This window comes from Notothenia rossii (assembly GCF_949606895.1).
Source record: "Notothenia rossii genome assembly, chromosome: 7".
NCBI classification, from domain to species: domain Eukaryota; kingdom Metazoa; phylum Chordata; class Actinopteri; order Perciformes; family Nototheniidae; genus Notothenia; species Notothenia rossii.
This window is the reverse complement of record NC_136905.1, coordinates 76,389,987-76,406,217: the sequence shown is the minus strand read 5'-3', so window position 1 is coordinate 76,406,217 and position 16,231 is coordinate 76,389,987. Positions and strand designations below refer to the sequence as shown.

The 16,231-nt window shown below is 41.0% G+C and overlaps 2 protein-coding genes across 2 annotated transcripts in view; one reads left to right on the top strand and one right to left on the bottom strand.

Annotated features, from left to right (window-relative positions):
- The window catches only part of brf1a (BRF1 general transcription factor IIIB subunit a), a 117,838-nt gene that overhangs the window by 16,228 nt on the left and 85,379 nt on the right, over window positions 1–16,231 (top strand). The window contains exons 6-9 of the mRNA XM_079692686.1: window positions 4,299–4,371; window positions 12,827–12,976; window positions 15,208–15,301; window positions 15,590–15,716. Coding sequence (XP_079548812.1) covers window positions 4,299–4,371; window positions 12,827–12,976; window positions 15,208–15,301; window positions 15,590–15,716 — 444 coding nt within the window. The remainder of the gene's footprint in view (window positions 1–4,298; window positions 4,372–12,826; window positions 12,977–15,207; window positions 15,302–15,589; window positions 15,717–16,231) is intronic.
- On the bottom strand, window positions 5,805–10,106 carry LOC307046297 (BTB/POZ domain-containing protein 6-B-like). The gene is made up of 4 exons (XM_079692693.1): window positions 9,205–10,106; window positions 8,273–8,363; window positions 7,958–8,076; window positions 5,805–7,438 (listed from the first exon to the last, which is right to left on the bottom strand). Exons 1-4 carry the CDS (start codon window positions 9,606–9,608, stop codon window positions 6,406–6,408), a joined length of 1,647 nt encoding a protein of 548 aa, XP_079548819.1. The 5' UTR covers window positions 9,609–10,106; the 3' UTR covers window positions 5,805–6,405.

Sequence of the window (16,231 nt, the reverse complement as noted above, 5' to 3'; positions counted from 1 at the left end):
AAGTGAAGAAGCAAGTGACTCGGAAGACATGTGCTACCAAGCAAGCATCCTCGCGATTGAGAAACGGCCTCTGTCTCATTCTTTATTGGAGATGCAGAGTTGAAAGGGAGAGATTGAGGGGTGACATGTCCGGCAAGCCAGCTCTAACCACTGAGCTATCCGGCGGCCCAGTTTTATTTTTTAAAAGACTCATTTATTGTTGAATACCTTTTTTAAACATTATTCGCACTGAGTGTTGCTTCTGAAAGGTGGAAGAAATGGTTTCAAAGAGGACACATGTTGAGCTTTTCTCCCATGTACTGGGTTGGAATTAGACTCTTCTTACTGGTTTGAGTTCAGTATGGCACCATGGAAGACGCCTGGACCAATTAGCTTCAGTGTTTTCTTTTTAAACAATATATTTGCTCACATTTACACGAGGCCTTTTCATCCGTAACCATCCAGAGTAGCTGCAATTGGAAGAAAGCCTCTATTTTGTTCTTTCTAGTTAAGATTTAATTAGAGATTTGGAAAAATTCAACTTTGAAACTAGATTTTAGATTTAAACTCTACTAACGTTTTAAACCACTGAACACAAACAAAGCCACATTAAATACTTCAATTAAGTCTTTTTTTGCTAGGCATGATTATTGTTTTCCAACTGAGTAATTTAGACTGAGCACTTGTTGCTATAATTACATTTTAATTTGAAGTGTATTGGCAGCATTTGCCACAGAAAGCTTGTTGTGTGAACATCCAGTCCTATATTTCTGCGAGGGGGAAAAAAGCACACTGATTTCAGCTCCCACACTTGAATATAATTAGTCAGGAAACAGCTTTTTATCTGGCAATAATCAGCGTTGTATTTTCTGGTTGATTTTACTTTTTTCCTCTGGTAACAGTAAGCTGAAGATGTGCAGACTTGTTTCCAGCAGCAGTGGTTTCTGTAGTTTGCGTCTTTAGGAGAAAGTTGTTGACGCTCACAGTTCGAACCGGAGCTTCTCGTCTAATTGAAAGTTTTCCCCCTCCACCTGTTGAGCCTCTGCTCTGAGGTATCGAGTGACCGCACTGTGTTTTTAATGGTCGAGCGCTTTGAGTTTTGACCCCTCGACCTGGAAAGTTTCACTTAGCGCCGCATTGGAGACGAGGGATTATACTCTTCTCAGGTTCACCACAAGCAGCTCAAAGGGATGATTTTAAATTAAATGTACACAATTTAGCTCCGTTTGCAGTCACACTGGAAACGTTTTTTCTTTGCCATTAGGTTAATAATCAGATGTCAAATGTAGCAATGTTTGCAGGATTAGCAACATTATTTTGCATGAATGCACTAAGATATAAGACTAGTGTGTTTGATACACACAATATCTAAAGTTATAGAAATGTAAGTACTAAATACAAATGCATGGAATATTGGCAAACTTTTAGGACAAGTAGGCTTCATATTTGAAAATAAATGCATTCAATCACGTAGAACTTTAAGAATCATTAAAAAGGTGAATGGGTTAAGCAGTTTAGTTCTCATAGGTCTTATTTCACATTAGTTTCCGATCCAGTATTCCTTTCCTTTTTATAATCCATGTAATTTTGCACATTGGTTTTGCAATAATTCGAGACAGTTTGTGGTTGTATACATTTGGTTCAGTATCACTTTGACTAAATCTGACTTTGTTCAGAGCTTTCTTTCAGCAGAGACTGGTATCATCATGTCTGTACCTGCAAGGAGTCCTGTACTGGAAGCATTTTGATTTTTGGTGTTTCATTTTCAGGCTTGTACACCAAAAAAAAACATTGCTTTATATGGCCAGTTGAGCTGAAAGACGCTAAATCGATCCTTACGTTACACCCATCATTAAATCCCCTGTTAAAATGAAACTATGGATTTTTGCAGCTTGCTTTAAAGATGTTGATTTTGCTCCTGAGCTCCTTTGAGAATAACCATCATGAGTGTTAATCAACATTTGTGTTTTAGCTGTAATCATGCCATCCTTTTATTGAAAGCGCCGGCACTTGTTCCACTTCCTTCTTCTCCACCACCGTTTCTGCCTTTGTGTATAAATTCCTTGCTGGAATCCACTTCCCAGAATAGCGGAGGAGCCTCTGCGTCCCTGCACGACTCCAGAGGGGGCTGAGATCGAGAGTCCGTCTGTCTGCTCCTCACCCCTTCCTCATAGGTCTCCAGAGAGAGGGTCTGAAGGAATGAGGGAGATCTAACCCGAGTTCACGACCCGGTCCTGCAGCTTTCACCGCCCGTCTGCTGCAGCTCTCGGCACCAGAAACCTAATTCTGAGCTTATAATTTGTGAGGGAAATGATAGATGTGCAGCCCTGTGGCTTTGTTATTCATCATCAGCTCCTTTCAGATAGTTTGTGGGGGTCGGAGGGGGGAGACAGAATTTACTGCCGAGCCTTCTGGAGGTGATGTGGGTTAAACACAATGAAACATCTGTGAGGGGAGGTGCTGGAGTGATAACCCTGGTGACACACTCGCCCTCCTCCTCCTCCACCAACATCCTGCTACAAACCAGGTTTCTAGTTTAACTGCACAAGGGACATACTCATCTGATCCTTCTCTAGATCATTTGAAATGTTGTTTGAAGCTAACACACTTGCAAGATTCTTCGTTTGTGTCTTCATGGTTGATTGCGTTTCTTTGGACAAAAGCTAAATGAAATATAAAAGGGTTTTATCTCCTAAATCTTGAAGTTTAATACTCGATGTCGGAGCCATGGGCAAGGTCTCCCTGTTTTTATATATTATGTGGCACTTGATATTGGTGGATGTGAACTGGAGCTTTGGGTGGAGATAGTGGTGTTTTAACCTGACTGCATTCACCTGCTTATTGGGGTTTTGGATGGCCTTGATAGAGAGGGGGTGAATAGGGAGACGAAATTTCGAGTTTACCCCAATTTCTTTGCACTTTCCACCACAATCTCACTTCCTCGCTGGTAGGATTAGAGTGGTTTTGTTGGGAGTGCTTTTGTTGGAGTGCTTCAAAACGTATTTTGTTAGAAAATGTGCTCTCTTATTTGTTTTTCTCCCTCAACCTCTTATTGTTAATACAAATCGAATTTGCAACAACAGCAGTGGTGGAAGAATAGATTGTCTTTTTTCGAATGTCAATCTAACAATGTATCTTAACCTGCTTTAGAAGGTTATAACACATATTTTCTCTTGCTTGCTATAGTCGGTAATGCTAGTTTTAAAGTTTGTATCCGAATGCAGGTACGGGTTGGCTATCTGATGATTTTATGATCAAATACTGCAATTTAAATATCGTTACTATATTGTTAGGTTGACTTTTGTTGCTTTCGAAACATGGAATCAAAGAAATGATATATTAAGAACATATATTATCGATATATTGCTCAGACCTAATTGCAGGCTGTCCAATGATACACACTTCTTAACCAGAGGTGACTTCAGCAGTGGATTGTGCATCAGGTGGTTAAATACTCCTCTCTGTGGAGGTTCAGTCACCATAACACCTGCAGCTAACAGCAACTAGGAAACTTTAATGACCTTAATGAATATATAAATGCTTGTTAGTTAATCCTACCATCCACGTCCTGCTGCTTCTCTGTGGCATACATTTAATAACGTGTATCATTAGGAATTATTGCTTCTATAATGCTGGAAAGTACTGGAAAATGGGATTTGAATAAGCAATTGTAGGCTGTAACGTCCCTACTGGTTTAACATCATACCTTGGCAGAAATGTGGCTTACATTGCTGAGTTAAAATGAAGCCCTTTTATGGTCGTGACAGTTTAAAGAAGTATCTGTGCATACAGTCCAAACACTGGTGTGGTCAGAAATGTGAGTTAGTTACAGGAAATCAATCTGAAGGAATATAATGCAGGAAGGGAGAGTGCAGAGGGGAATTGAGTGGAACATATTTTGATTAGAATTGAATAAAAAGAGCAACGAGGGAGGAAAATCCCTTCCAATGGCCCCCCAGCTCAGGTTTTAATCACACATATTGAAATGAAACCATGATATAACCACAACCCTTAACCTGGCGATGACGCAGCAACCTTATTTCAAATCATAACGGTATGTTTTTCTCTCTCAAACACACCAGTCCTGGTCAATCATACCCAGACATTTGTGAGGTCTTAATGTCAGGCCGATGCTCGGGCTCTAATTGTATAAGTGTTTCTGAATGGCTCCTGGAGTCACTTACAGATTCATGTAAACGTCCAAATCCGGTTCGAAAAATCCGACTTAACTGGCAGCACAAGGTTTTGTTTTGACACGCTTTGCTTTTCAGTGTTTTTATCTTTGCTGTTTATCATTAAAAGATTTCTCTTTTTCACAGGTGAACGTCTTCATCTTGGGAAAGACGTTCCTCGCACTGTCAAGAGAGCTCTGCATCAACGCTCCGGCTATAGGTACACACTTTATTTATCTTCACCATGTGTTACTGGATTCACTGTGCAAGACTTAAGCTCTTTAAAATCAGCTGTAGTCAAGCACAATTTGGTAAATGCTTTTAGGTAGATAAGTAATGGTTATAAATATGGCTTTAACTAGGCCTACTGATTATTATTAATGAATCTTATCTTTTATTCTACCCATTTTTAAATAATGATGAAGTGTAAATATCACCAGAAAAAATATTGCTAGTTTCCCAGATTTCAAAATGACGTCCTAAATTCCAATACCCAAGAAAGCTGAAATGACAATGTCTTAACTCTTTAAAAACAGTGAAAATCACTTTTACTAGCTGGAAATTGTGAATGTTTGGCATATTTGCTTGGTAAATAACTTGTAAGTAATCCAGGGATTGAATTTGTCAACTACATAATGTTGGCTGTAAGCACAGCTACTCTGCTGACTAGGACTCTCCCTGTCTGTTCAACTAAGACTCGTACCATTTTGTCGACTTATCGATTAGGTGACTGAATCAGAAGACTTGTAAAACTGATTTTCTCCAGGAACCATTCAAAAGCACCTCTTTAATTATTATGTTGACCAGATATGTGCCCATACGTTTGTTCTAAATGGTTCAATCGGTTTGAAAGAAAGCACACAAAATGCTCTATCGTCCAAAGTCTTTATCCACTGAGATCATAAAAGGCAGTTTACGTTAACTCTTTGACCAAGAGGAATCAGACCTACTGTGGTCAAACACATTTGAAATCCTTTACTGATATTAATGTTGGTTTTCTGTAGGTTAAGTCAGCAAGTTCTACTGTCTGTAAGCAGTGATACCCAGCTGCTAAACATATTCAAGTGACTTTACTTTAATAGTGTCAAAGTTAAAAGGAGCATAAGGCTATAATAACACTTTGTTAAATTGCTTCATCCCCATCAAATATCAATAGACATATATCAAGTGCTTACGTAGGTTTACTGTAGTATGTGCAGCTCTCGGGTTAAATTGGAAAAAACGTTAATGAATAAATCTGAATTTGACCCACAGTTGCTCAATGTTAAAGGATCTGGGTAAAAACACCATAGGAGATTGTCTACTTTGACTGAGCCCTCTGACTTCCCAACGAGATGATTATAACAGTGACTTTAAAAAGATGCTGTTGTGCTGCTGTGTTTATTTTGTTTATTGTATTTTGTTACTCTGGCACAACAATTTCCTTCAGGATAAATAAAGTCTTATCTTATCTCTTATGCTCTTGCTGAGGGGCCCAAATGACTCCTCTGGCCCCTGTACTTTACCCGACTCCTGGTGACTAATCCATCCATTGCTGCAAGAACTTTATGTTCTCGTTTAAAAACCCAGGTGTAGCTCCCACTGCAGTACCCAGGGGGCGCTGCAGTCCCTCGGATCCCCTCACCCACAATGATGTGACATCTGAAGCCTCAATCACATTATAACCGTTATGTTTTATCATCAGGTGTATAAGCATTCTTATACAGAACACATCTGTCATCTCTAACAGCATCAAGCTGTTAACATTTAAATCGTATTTTACAAAAGACACAATGTTTCTGAGGCCGTCCTCTGAAGTGCAAAACAACTCTGTTTGACAAGATTTCTACTTTTTTTTGCATTTAGAATCATAACACTACATAAAGTTGCTCCTGGTGAAACATTGCTGCTTAGACTATAGTAACAACATGGTGTAGACTTGCAATTTCACAATTTGAAGCAGTCCCAACTTGTTCCAGTCGTGGCGCTCAGCTTGATTACATAACAACACATCACTCTTTTAATGTTGTTTCTACAGCAGCCGCAGCCTTTCAACACAGCCATCAGAGCAAATAACGTTAACCCAGTATTTAAATACAAAAATAAGATTAAATTAAATAAGATAAAACAACAGCTCCTTGACTCTTTAAAATAGTCTCTCTGAGAACTAACCAGGCCATTTAGTGTGACATTAGTCAAGTGTCTTTTATGCTACATTACTTTAAAGGCTGGGAGGCAGGATAAACCTAATGTTCCATCTGCAGTCCAGAGCAGCTTACGCATAGAACACCAGCTCTGGGATCTGTCCTCCCTGTACTCCGGTCCCGTTGGTGCTGTCGGAGGAGCACTGGAATTGAAATGTCACCTTCCCGCACTGCACTTCCGTCATGCCCTCCTGGCCAAAATAGCTCAGTTCGTTCCCGTCCAGCACGGCGCTCACCGTGTAGAAGGCGTCCTGCTCCACCTGAACAGGATGCTCGAACCACACGGGGAACGTGCTGCTCGACCCATCCGACACAAACTTTGTCATGTTCTGCGCCAGGGTCACCCCTTGTCTCTTAAGTTCGATTTTGACGATGTACTCCGCTTTACCGCCGCTTGACCCGTACAGCCCGAGACCCGCGATAAACATCCTCTTGTCCACCGCAAACTGAATGCTGTCGCAGCGGCCGCGGTAGCGCCACTGGTTGCTCCGGTAGGCCGAGGACTGGAAGCGGTGGCACCTCTGAGGCGCCAAGCCCTCCCTCTCCGTCAGAGGGAATTCCAAATCTGGCTTTTTCGCTGCAGTGTACCACAGGAACACATTGTGCGTCTCCTCCAGTGTCAGGATATCACATTGCGCCGCCCCGTCAGCAAACTCCTCCAGGCTCATGGAGGGGATGTGCACTAAGAACAGAGCCTTGCCCAGGACTTCTCTTTTGTTGCGGGTTGTGGGACCCAAACCTTGTCTCTTGCACTCTGCTGTGGCCCAGTTCATGACCGCCTCAAACACCACCACCTCCTTGGTGTTGAGCGTCTCCCTCCGCAGGATGATCTCAAGCGTCTGCAGGTCGATCTCGCAGAAGCCCTCCGAACAGAGTGCCAGTTCAGCCTGAGCGTCAATCACCTCCCAGCAGCGCTGCGTCAGCTCGGGCTCCTCGAACAGGCGGCTCTGGGAGAGCAGCACGCAGGCGTTCTTGGCCTCCAAGCTCGTTTCCAGGAAAGTGACGCAGGCCTTGGCCAGTGCAGGAACTATGTACTTCTTGGCGGCATACAGAGTGGCCAGCACCGTGTCTGCTTCCAGGTCGATCTCATCGCTGTACATGTACCTGGAGAAGCAAAATAACCTTTTAATCACATGTGCATGAAAAGAACTTCAACTTACTGGCATTGCTGGAGAGACAACTTTATTTTAATATCACTTATAAGATGCATTATAGAACCAACTTTTTGAAAAAACTAACATAATCGGGACTCTGTGATGATTAAACTCATCCTGGGTCTTTCACGAAAGCCCTGACATGCTACAATCTATTGTGCTGGATTAGCCAATGCTGCTGGAAGAGCAACAAAGGCAGGATATTTATAACTACCAGACCCTTCAATGAAAATTGCAAGGCTGTAGATGAGTAAAAACAGGGGGAAATGTTCTAGTTAGACCTAGAGTATTTAGAAAAACCAGCAATTACAGATCAGTGTGCTGCTGCCCCTGCTCTCAGGCACTCCCAGCATTTTGGCACTCGCCTCTGCTTAGCTTTGGATGAGTAATAATATGCTTTGAAGTGTCACTGACTGAGCTTGTCATCTCTCCTTCTGGTTGGCTGTGTGAGGGATGGTGAGTGGCTTACTTCAGCAGAATTAGAAAAGCAGCAGGTTCCACATCTGGGATATGGATCTCAGAATCCTCCTCTGCCAGATCGCCGTAAAACATGGCACAGAAGACGGAGCTTCCCACGGCTAGCACATACTGGGAGGGGGAGAGGGAGGAGCAGACAGATGCGTCAGAGACACGCAACCAGAATCACTCTCAAGTTCAATAAAGGAGCAGCAGTAGCTCCCTTTCAGTAGCACTGCTGTAAACACAACTTCTCTTATCATCAAACATTAATATAAGATGAAAAACACACAATTTATGGTTTGGTTAACATGTTAAATCTCCTTACCTTGTGTGCTGGAACCTTCTCAGACCCCCCCAAGGGGCCAACAATGAAGTGGACATCAGCCATCAGCTCATTGTTAAACATCAAGGCATTCCTAAAAAAAGTAAGCATTGCAGTTTTCAGGAATAAGCCTCAGTGAATTATCGCTTTCCCTAACAATTTGCTTTCTCAGTTTGCCAATGTTTTCTTCAACCATCAGTCCAAAACCAAAAGAAACTACTTGCACAAAATACATCAAAACAGATTGTTTTTGGTCCTTAAATGGTTAATTGATTATCCTAATTGGATACATGTAATTCTGTAAATCGACCTTCTGATATAGCTCTGCACAGTATGTGGTTAGTACAGAATGCTAACTTTAATCAATGCTTTTAGGCACATTTGGAAAAAATGGATGTAAAAATAGATGCTGCAGGAATGGTTTTCAAAATAAAACCCCACTATCCAAGTGTGACGAGTGAGTATAGCCATGGTGCTGTACTTTTACTATCATATTAGCAAAGCGTTGTAAATGTGGCCTGTCGTTACTTCAAATAGGTTTTAATGAACTTTATGGTCTTTTTTTAATCACCTTGACACATCCCTGCAGGAGAAGAGATATTCTGTGCTTAATTGTGAAAATGACAGTGGTGGAAAGTTACTATGTACATTTACTCAAGTATTGAGTGTGTATATAAGTATATGAATCTTTTTTTACTCCTACTACTTTTAAAGTGTATTTTCCCAATCATACTTAAATACGTAGATGTAGTACTTTTACTTGAAATTGAGTATTTTCAGTGTGGTTTTGGTACTTTTACTTGAAAGTTATTATTTTTACAGGTGTGGTATTATTACAGTATGGTAAAGAATACTTTTGCCACCACTGGAAATGTCCTCCAGCTCTCCTGGAGATTTTGACAAAAAGATGATTATTATTTTGTGTAGTATTTTACCTCTCTCGGAGTGTGGGATGGCTGCACGGCCAGCTCGGGGGGTCTATGTTGTTATTGTTGATGTTTTGCTGGGTGGTCGGGGTGGTCGCCGCGCTGCTCCCCGCCTGGCTCACCGGCACCTCCTTGAGCTTCTCGGTGTCCGCCACCGTGGTGCCGCTGGAGGACAGGTTGGTGTTGGCGGCGGGGTACAACTCCGCAGCCATCTTCTCCTGCTCCTCTTCCTGCTGCTGCTTCTTCTTCTTGCTGGTCAGGGACAGTGTCAGGATCTCATAACATAACGGCAGCCTGCCCGGGAGCTTGCTGACCTTCTTTGACTTCTTCAGTGTTTCTGGAAGTAGCAGTAGATAAGTCAAACACCTCATGATCCGGCCATGATGGAGCAACCTGCAGTCTACCGTTGGCATCGACACAACCAACCGATAGTGTTAAATATCCCGTGAATTCTCTCGGAAATGAACTAACTGATGCGGGGTTTGCTCGGTGTAAAATGTAATTATGGGTGAAATTCGACTAATCCGAACGCCGATTTAAAACTGCATTGACGGCGAAGTTTCCACGACAACCATTGAAATATACGCGAAGAACCGTTGGTGTCCTTTACTTCGACCACTTTTCCTCCGTTTCCTGGCGGTCACCTCATCCCTGTTTTCCCTTTTTCAGCGAGTGGGTAATCCGGAGCTGGTATTCAAGTCCCTTTTTTTTTTTTTTACGCCTCTGCGTTAATCCTCACCGTTATTTCTCCCCTCTTTATATGCACCGACTGTCGAGCGAAACGAAGCCAGCTATGATGTTTTGTGGCGGCCGTTCGTATCGGAGGTAAATAGTCATTTGTAGGAAGGTTTTAAGGTCTGCTCTATTTTTTCAGCTTTTTTTCTCTCTCGTCGTGATCTACAAGGACGCCCAGGGCTCGCTGAGAACCAATTAGAATCACGCACGGTCGTGACGTAAAAAGAGCCGGAGCACCTCCCCCGGCAGCTCCGCAGAGTGCGTCACCGGGATCAAACTGCTCCGCCTCTGTCCCGCTGATTAGAAACGGTGGAAAGATACAAATAAAATGTAAAAAAGATGACCTTGCAGTACAGAACATTAATGAGGAGAAATAAGACAAGTACTTAAAGGAAATAAATGGATGTCAATGTTGAAGGAAGTGTTCCACAAAATAAAAATAGTCCATTATGGTACAAGAATCATGCATTGAAATGTTAGATAAGTAAAATTATGAGTATAATCAGGAAAATGGGCTAAAGACGTAATAAATAGAACATCACAAACCTCTTAGTAATTTCTACTGACATAAACTACATAAGAATAAACAACTCACACTACTATTGCACCTTGTTATTAATACACAGTAATAACAATACACTTTACCCAACCCTCAGAATGTGACTTTTCACTAGACAAAGAAAAACGGAAAATAATTTATTAATGCTGTCTCTGAAAAACAATGCCCATGTAAAGCTTACGTCATTTTGATAATATAATTACAATCTAAAGACATCTACATTTTAAATGCCAAAGGGTGCAAATATATCTTCTAAAATTATAGAAAAATAAAAACAATAGAAAGATATATAATCTCTGCAATCCACCCCTGTATATTGGTAAACACACATAAACCCACCCTTCATTCTGTGATCTCTACAAGAAAAATGTATGGAAACAATCAATACATTTCTGCTTTTGACCATGCTAAGGCAATGCACATTTTTTTTAAAAACACAACTGCAATTCAAAGTGCTTTACGTAAAGCATAAAAAAAGTATAAACAAACATAAATGTATACAAATAAAAGTAATTGAACAAAGTGCCCTTAGGAAAGGGAGTAGAAAAACGGTAAAGTTATAAGACTTAAATTAAAGAAGTTTTCTTGTCCGAACTGATGACCGTACTTATGTTATTTATGTTGATCACAAACCAAAGAAATGCAATATCATATTCAAAAATGTCTAGCCATTTTTGTGGTGTTTGATCTCATTGTGTCATCTAAAATGTTGCTTTCCGAGTTCTGCAGCTTCTCCTTGTTTGATGTTGAACGTCAGATCAACTGTCAGCTATAGGAAGAAGTCCATCAGAGAAAAAGCAAACTCGGGGAACAATTTATTTCACCCACCGTACAAAAAAAATTAAAAGACCAGAATGCATCGCAGCTCCAAGTTCATTTCGGGTTTTCTTCAGGGTAGGGCGAAGCTTCCCCACAGCTGAATGATGACACTTTAATGGTATTCATGCATCCCTGCTCCCACATTTGATTGAATGGAGAGAGTTCACAGCCTTTCTCTGGGGGTGGTCGGAGTAATTTTGGGTAATGTGGGGAACAGAAGTAGAAGCAGGTTGAGGGGAAAGAGGAGACACGGAAAAAAGTAAACTACAGCTCTCCATCACAGAATGACTCCTGGGCTGTTTCAGCATCACAGATTGATTATACTCAACAATGAAAGTGGATTGGGGGTGGATTCATCTGCCTAAACAGCCACTTCTCTCTTTATAAATGTAGATATTGCTTGGGCCAGCGTTTATAGACACTCAGTAAAAGTTGGAACAGTGATGGCGAGCTCTGCAGACGTATCATTACATGGTGCGGAGGGGGGAGGAAGGATCGGCCTGGATCTTATTACCAGCCGGCTCTACCAGCTTTCCACTGGACCGCTCTTCAAACGCAGCAACTGACTTCAAAGATATTTGACTCCACTGTCATTGCCGGGGCATGAACCTCTAGTTTTTTTGTCTCCCGGTTGCAGCAGAAAGACGATTCCTCCTAATTGACACATTGCATTTGATTCGCTTAGCATGGTAAAATGATTTTTTAGAGGTCAAACGGGCCACCTGCCAAGCCGGTTTCATGGCAAACGCAGGTGGTTCTCATAATTTTCTTCTTCATACGCTGTAGTATTTTCCATAAAGTTTATGATATGACACACTGTACAACTTTCTCAGAGACATTCGAGAAGGAAAAGGCTTGTTATTGGAAGATTGCCCGTTCAAATCCTTTCGCCAGCTGCGAAAATCTGGACAGACGTTGAATGAGAAACAGGCTGCTTCAGGGTGCACTTCAGCTAAATGCTAATCCTCAAGTTTCTCCAGTGGAGCTAATTAGCAGCCAGCAATGGGATACTGGTTATACTGGGAAGATCACAGGTGCCAGTTGGTTTAAATCAGTATGAATTCAAAGCAGACACTAAGCATTTCCTTTGGGCTGAAGATTACTTTTTTTGATTACTTGACTAGTAAGGTTTCCATTTTTGCTTTTGGTTTGTTTACTTCTCAGACGCCAACTGGGGCTTGTAAACAGAAGTCACATGGACTCACATGCAGGTTTCTTTATTGGATAGAGTTTCAGATAAAGTGTCGTCTTAAGAGAATTTGCCCACAGAGCCAAACAATCTGATTGATACTAACAACATGAAATTACCATGACCTCTTCTCGTCCATTACCTATCTTTCTAGCTATACTATGAGATGCAGACAAACAGAAAAGGCCTTATCACAGTATCCACGTGGCTGCTGTACCTCAGTCAACAAGCGCACCAGATTTTTGAAGGAACGACTAAAAAGATCACACACACCTGGCATGTCTTCTTTCTGCTTGTTTAAAACTGAAAGCCCTTCCTGTCTCCATCAGACCCGTGCCTGTACATCCCTCGCTTCGCACAGCTGCTGGAGTTTGGGGAGAAGAACCACGACGTGTCCATGACGGCGATGAGGCTGGTGCAGAGGATGAAGAGGGACTGGATGCACACGGGACGAAGGCCGTCGGGACTCTGTGGAGCAGGTAACCATTAGATGATGATCTAGACCAGCGTCTTCCACCCTTTTCAAGCCGAGGTACAGTTTTTCTGAAGTTTATTCTGTTACCTACATTAAATAAATGTCCGGAATTGACTAATGCTGCCTTATTGTAATTTAGGAACCACTTACAGTTTATTGTCATTAGCTGCAAGAGCGGTTTGTGTTATTAATGCTAATTGCACAAATTCCTGTGTTAGCTAGCCCGAGTCGACATATGTCTTTCAATGTAAGGGAGAAAAAAAGCTAGTGTCGCACACACATTGACCTTTTAAATGAAGTTTTTCCATTTGTAAATATCAAATAATTTCCATATCTAAGGTATTATAATGTTGTGACATATTTCTGTCCCTGACTGCGAAGGAATCCCTCATGGTTCGCAGTTGTGAAATCTATTTAAGCTTTTCAAGGACACATTTCCTCAAGTCCTTAAATAGATCTGAAGAGAGAATTGTTGCCGTTTCATGTACTCGTCTTCTGGTGAGACACTGTTTTTGGACAGATCACATAAGCCTAGTTTCTACTCGAATTGCCTTTTATTTTTTTATGTTGTGCAAGTTCATCAGTTAGTATATCCCATGATCGATAATATGTAGGTAACATTAAAACCGTTGTTTGCTGCAGTGTTCTCCCTCTATATCTGAAGCTGCCCTCTGACCTCTTCCTGTGGGAGGCAAGTGAAATGAGAATTTCCTCAAACAGATCAATAATGTAACACAGGTGCATTGACTCGAGGGCAAGCCTGCTCCGTAACACAGAGGCGCAAGTGAATGACAGGATCTATCCGCTGCTGTTCACGGTTTTTGCTGCCAACTGGGTTAACAAATGTATCTGGGCTTTTTCACTACCATGCCAAAAAGATGTGTGTTTGAGGCTACCCTGATAGAAACTTACGGCAGTTGTTAATTTTCCTTCCTGCTCATCATCGTCTTTGCTTGAGTTTATGTGAAATAGCTGAGCTCAAAGCTTCTCGTGCCTCGCCGGTGTCGACCTGACTTCCCTCGGCTTTGATGCATTAGCAGCTAAGACGTCCTGAAATCGAATCACAGGGCTTCGTGCATGTTTACGCTGACAATTTCAATATTCTCTGTTCTTCTGCTGCATTGCCTGAATAATTAATTCCTCATCATAAATCATTGAAAAGGGTACATTCAAATGGAAAAGGGAAAAGTTTCTTCCTAAATATTGCTGTTGATGGAGTTGAAACATGCATCTGCAAGAAAAGATTGAAGGACATGAGGTCATGGGTCAAACAAAATAAATGACTAAGTTAACTACAAATGAAGAAGAAGCAGCAACTTTGAAGTTCTGTGGTTTTAAGGTAAGGGCAGTAAAATGTTTGAGAGTTGTCAGCGGAGCAAAAAGCTATCGCTTCAGTCCTAAAGGCTGTTGGAAGTGTGCATGTAGAAGTGGAAGCATCTATCTTTTAACAGGCTCTTGAGCGAGGCAACTCTAATGACGGTTATGTAACTGTTCCCCTTCTAGGCTCGCACTGCAACTCATTGCATAATATTAGTGTTCTCGTTACTCCTTTTAGAAAGTGTTTCTGTGTGTGGGGGGGGAACCCGGTCGCCTATTCCCTGCAGTCTTTAAGGTGAACACGCAGAGAACCAACCAAAGTCATGATATTTGTATTGGTTGTTTTTGTCAACAAGTTTTCATCATATTTAGTCAACTTCATCCTGGTATTGGTCGAGCTGCAGTTACTAAGAGTCATCAAATTGTTTTCTTGTCTTAGTCAATAAAACTGTGAATACTTTATCTTTGTCAATGAAAGTGGTTGACATTTTAGTATTTTTTCAAGTGATCAGATTTAACATTTCAGTCCGTCTAGTCGGTCAAAATAGACCCTTTTTTTCCTTTCACCAAAGCGCAGTCTCTATTAAATCTCTTTTTGAATTGAAGATTAAAAAGACATTTTTAGTAACGTTTTACTTTTTAAACTACATTTTAGGCTCGTCTTTTTCAGATTGCATGTTGATATAGTCAGTGTTTGATCAAGTCGTTGCCATCTCGCCGTTGTCTCGTCTTAATCTTAGAAAAATGTGGATGCCGACATATGTAAGTTCAATAAAAGAAACACAGAAACCTCTACTTTCTGGGTTTTTGTGTAAGGATGACATGTTGATTTATAAGTGATGTGTTAAGACGGAGCTGGTGTGGTGAGGAATAACCAATAAGTTACATTTAATCAATTTGTATGTTTTCTGTTTTCAGCTCTTCTTGTAGCCGCTCGTATGCACGACTTTCGCCGCACCATCAAAGAAATCGTCGGCGTTGTAAAAGTGTGTGAATCCACGCTAAGAAAACGGTGGGTGGTTCAAGTTCTTGATGTTATTCACTTTGACTTTTCTCATTTGAAAGTTCACTTTTTTGGTAATGGATAACATTTGATAGTTATACAATTTACAAATAACCTTTTGCCTTTAAGATGATGGTTTTTCTCACATCTGTTGTTTCACAAGATTCATTATGTTAATCTTTTTCATGCTGATGTACCAAACTATCCTACAGTGAACACATTAGTGGATTTATCTTCCTTTTATCATTCTTTTCATTGGCTCATTTTAACCTAACATTTACTGTTTTCCGGCATCAGACTGATAGAGTTCGAGGACACGCCCACCAGTCAGCTGACCATCGAGGAGTTCATGAAGATGGATCTGGAGCAGGAGTGTGACCCGCCCTGCTTCACAGAGGGTCTGATCAAGAAGAAAGTCAAAAATGTATGAATGAACAGATCCACACTTTTTCATCTATGTTTTTATACATGTTCATAATTGCTTATGAGATTTCCCCCTCAGGGAATATTCACATTTCATCTAATGATTACCTACAGCCTGCAGCCTTTTTTCAATAATTAAAGGAGAATATTAACCTCAAAAGTAAAACTGTCAAGGATCAATGTTCTTGACATCCCCACACTTATCAGAGAGTTAGCAAAGAAGTGGGCAGGCTAGTGGTTACCTTCCCATTTTAACTTCATATTCACAGCACAGACATGAGACTTTTATGAAAGAAAGTTAATGGGTATATATTCTAATAAAAAACAACTGCTAATTTAAAGGTTTTAGCCAATAAGCTTCACGAAACACATTTTGGGCTTCATGAAACATTGTAAACAAATGGTCGAGGCTAAAATCAATTAAGGTTTGTATTTTTCAAAGGTACACATTCAGGTAAAAAAAAACAGCTATTTTAATCCACGCTTAAACTGAGATTTTCAAGTCCAAAAGTGCAA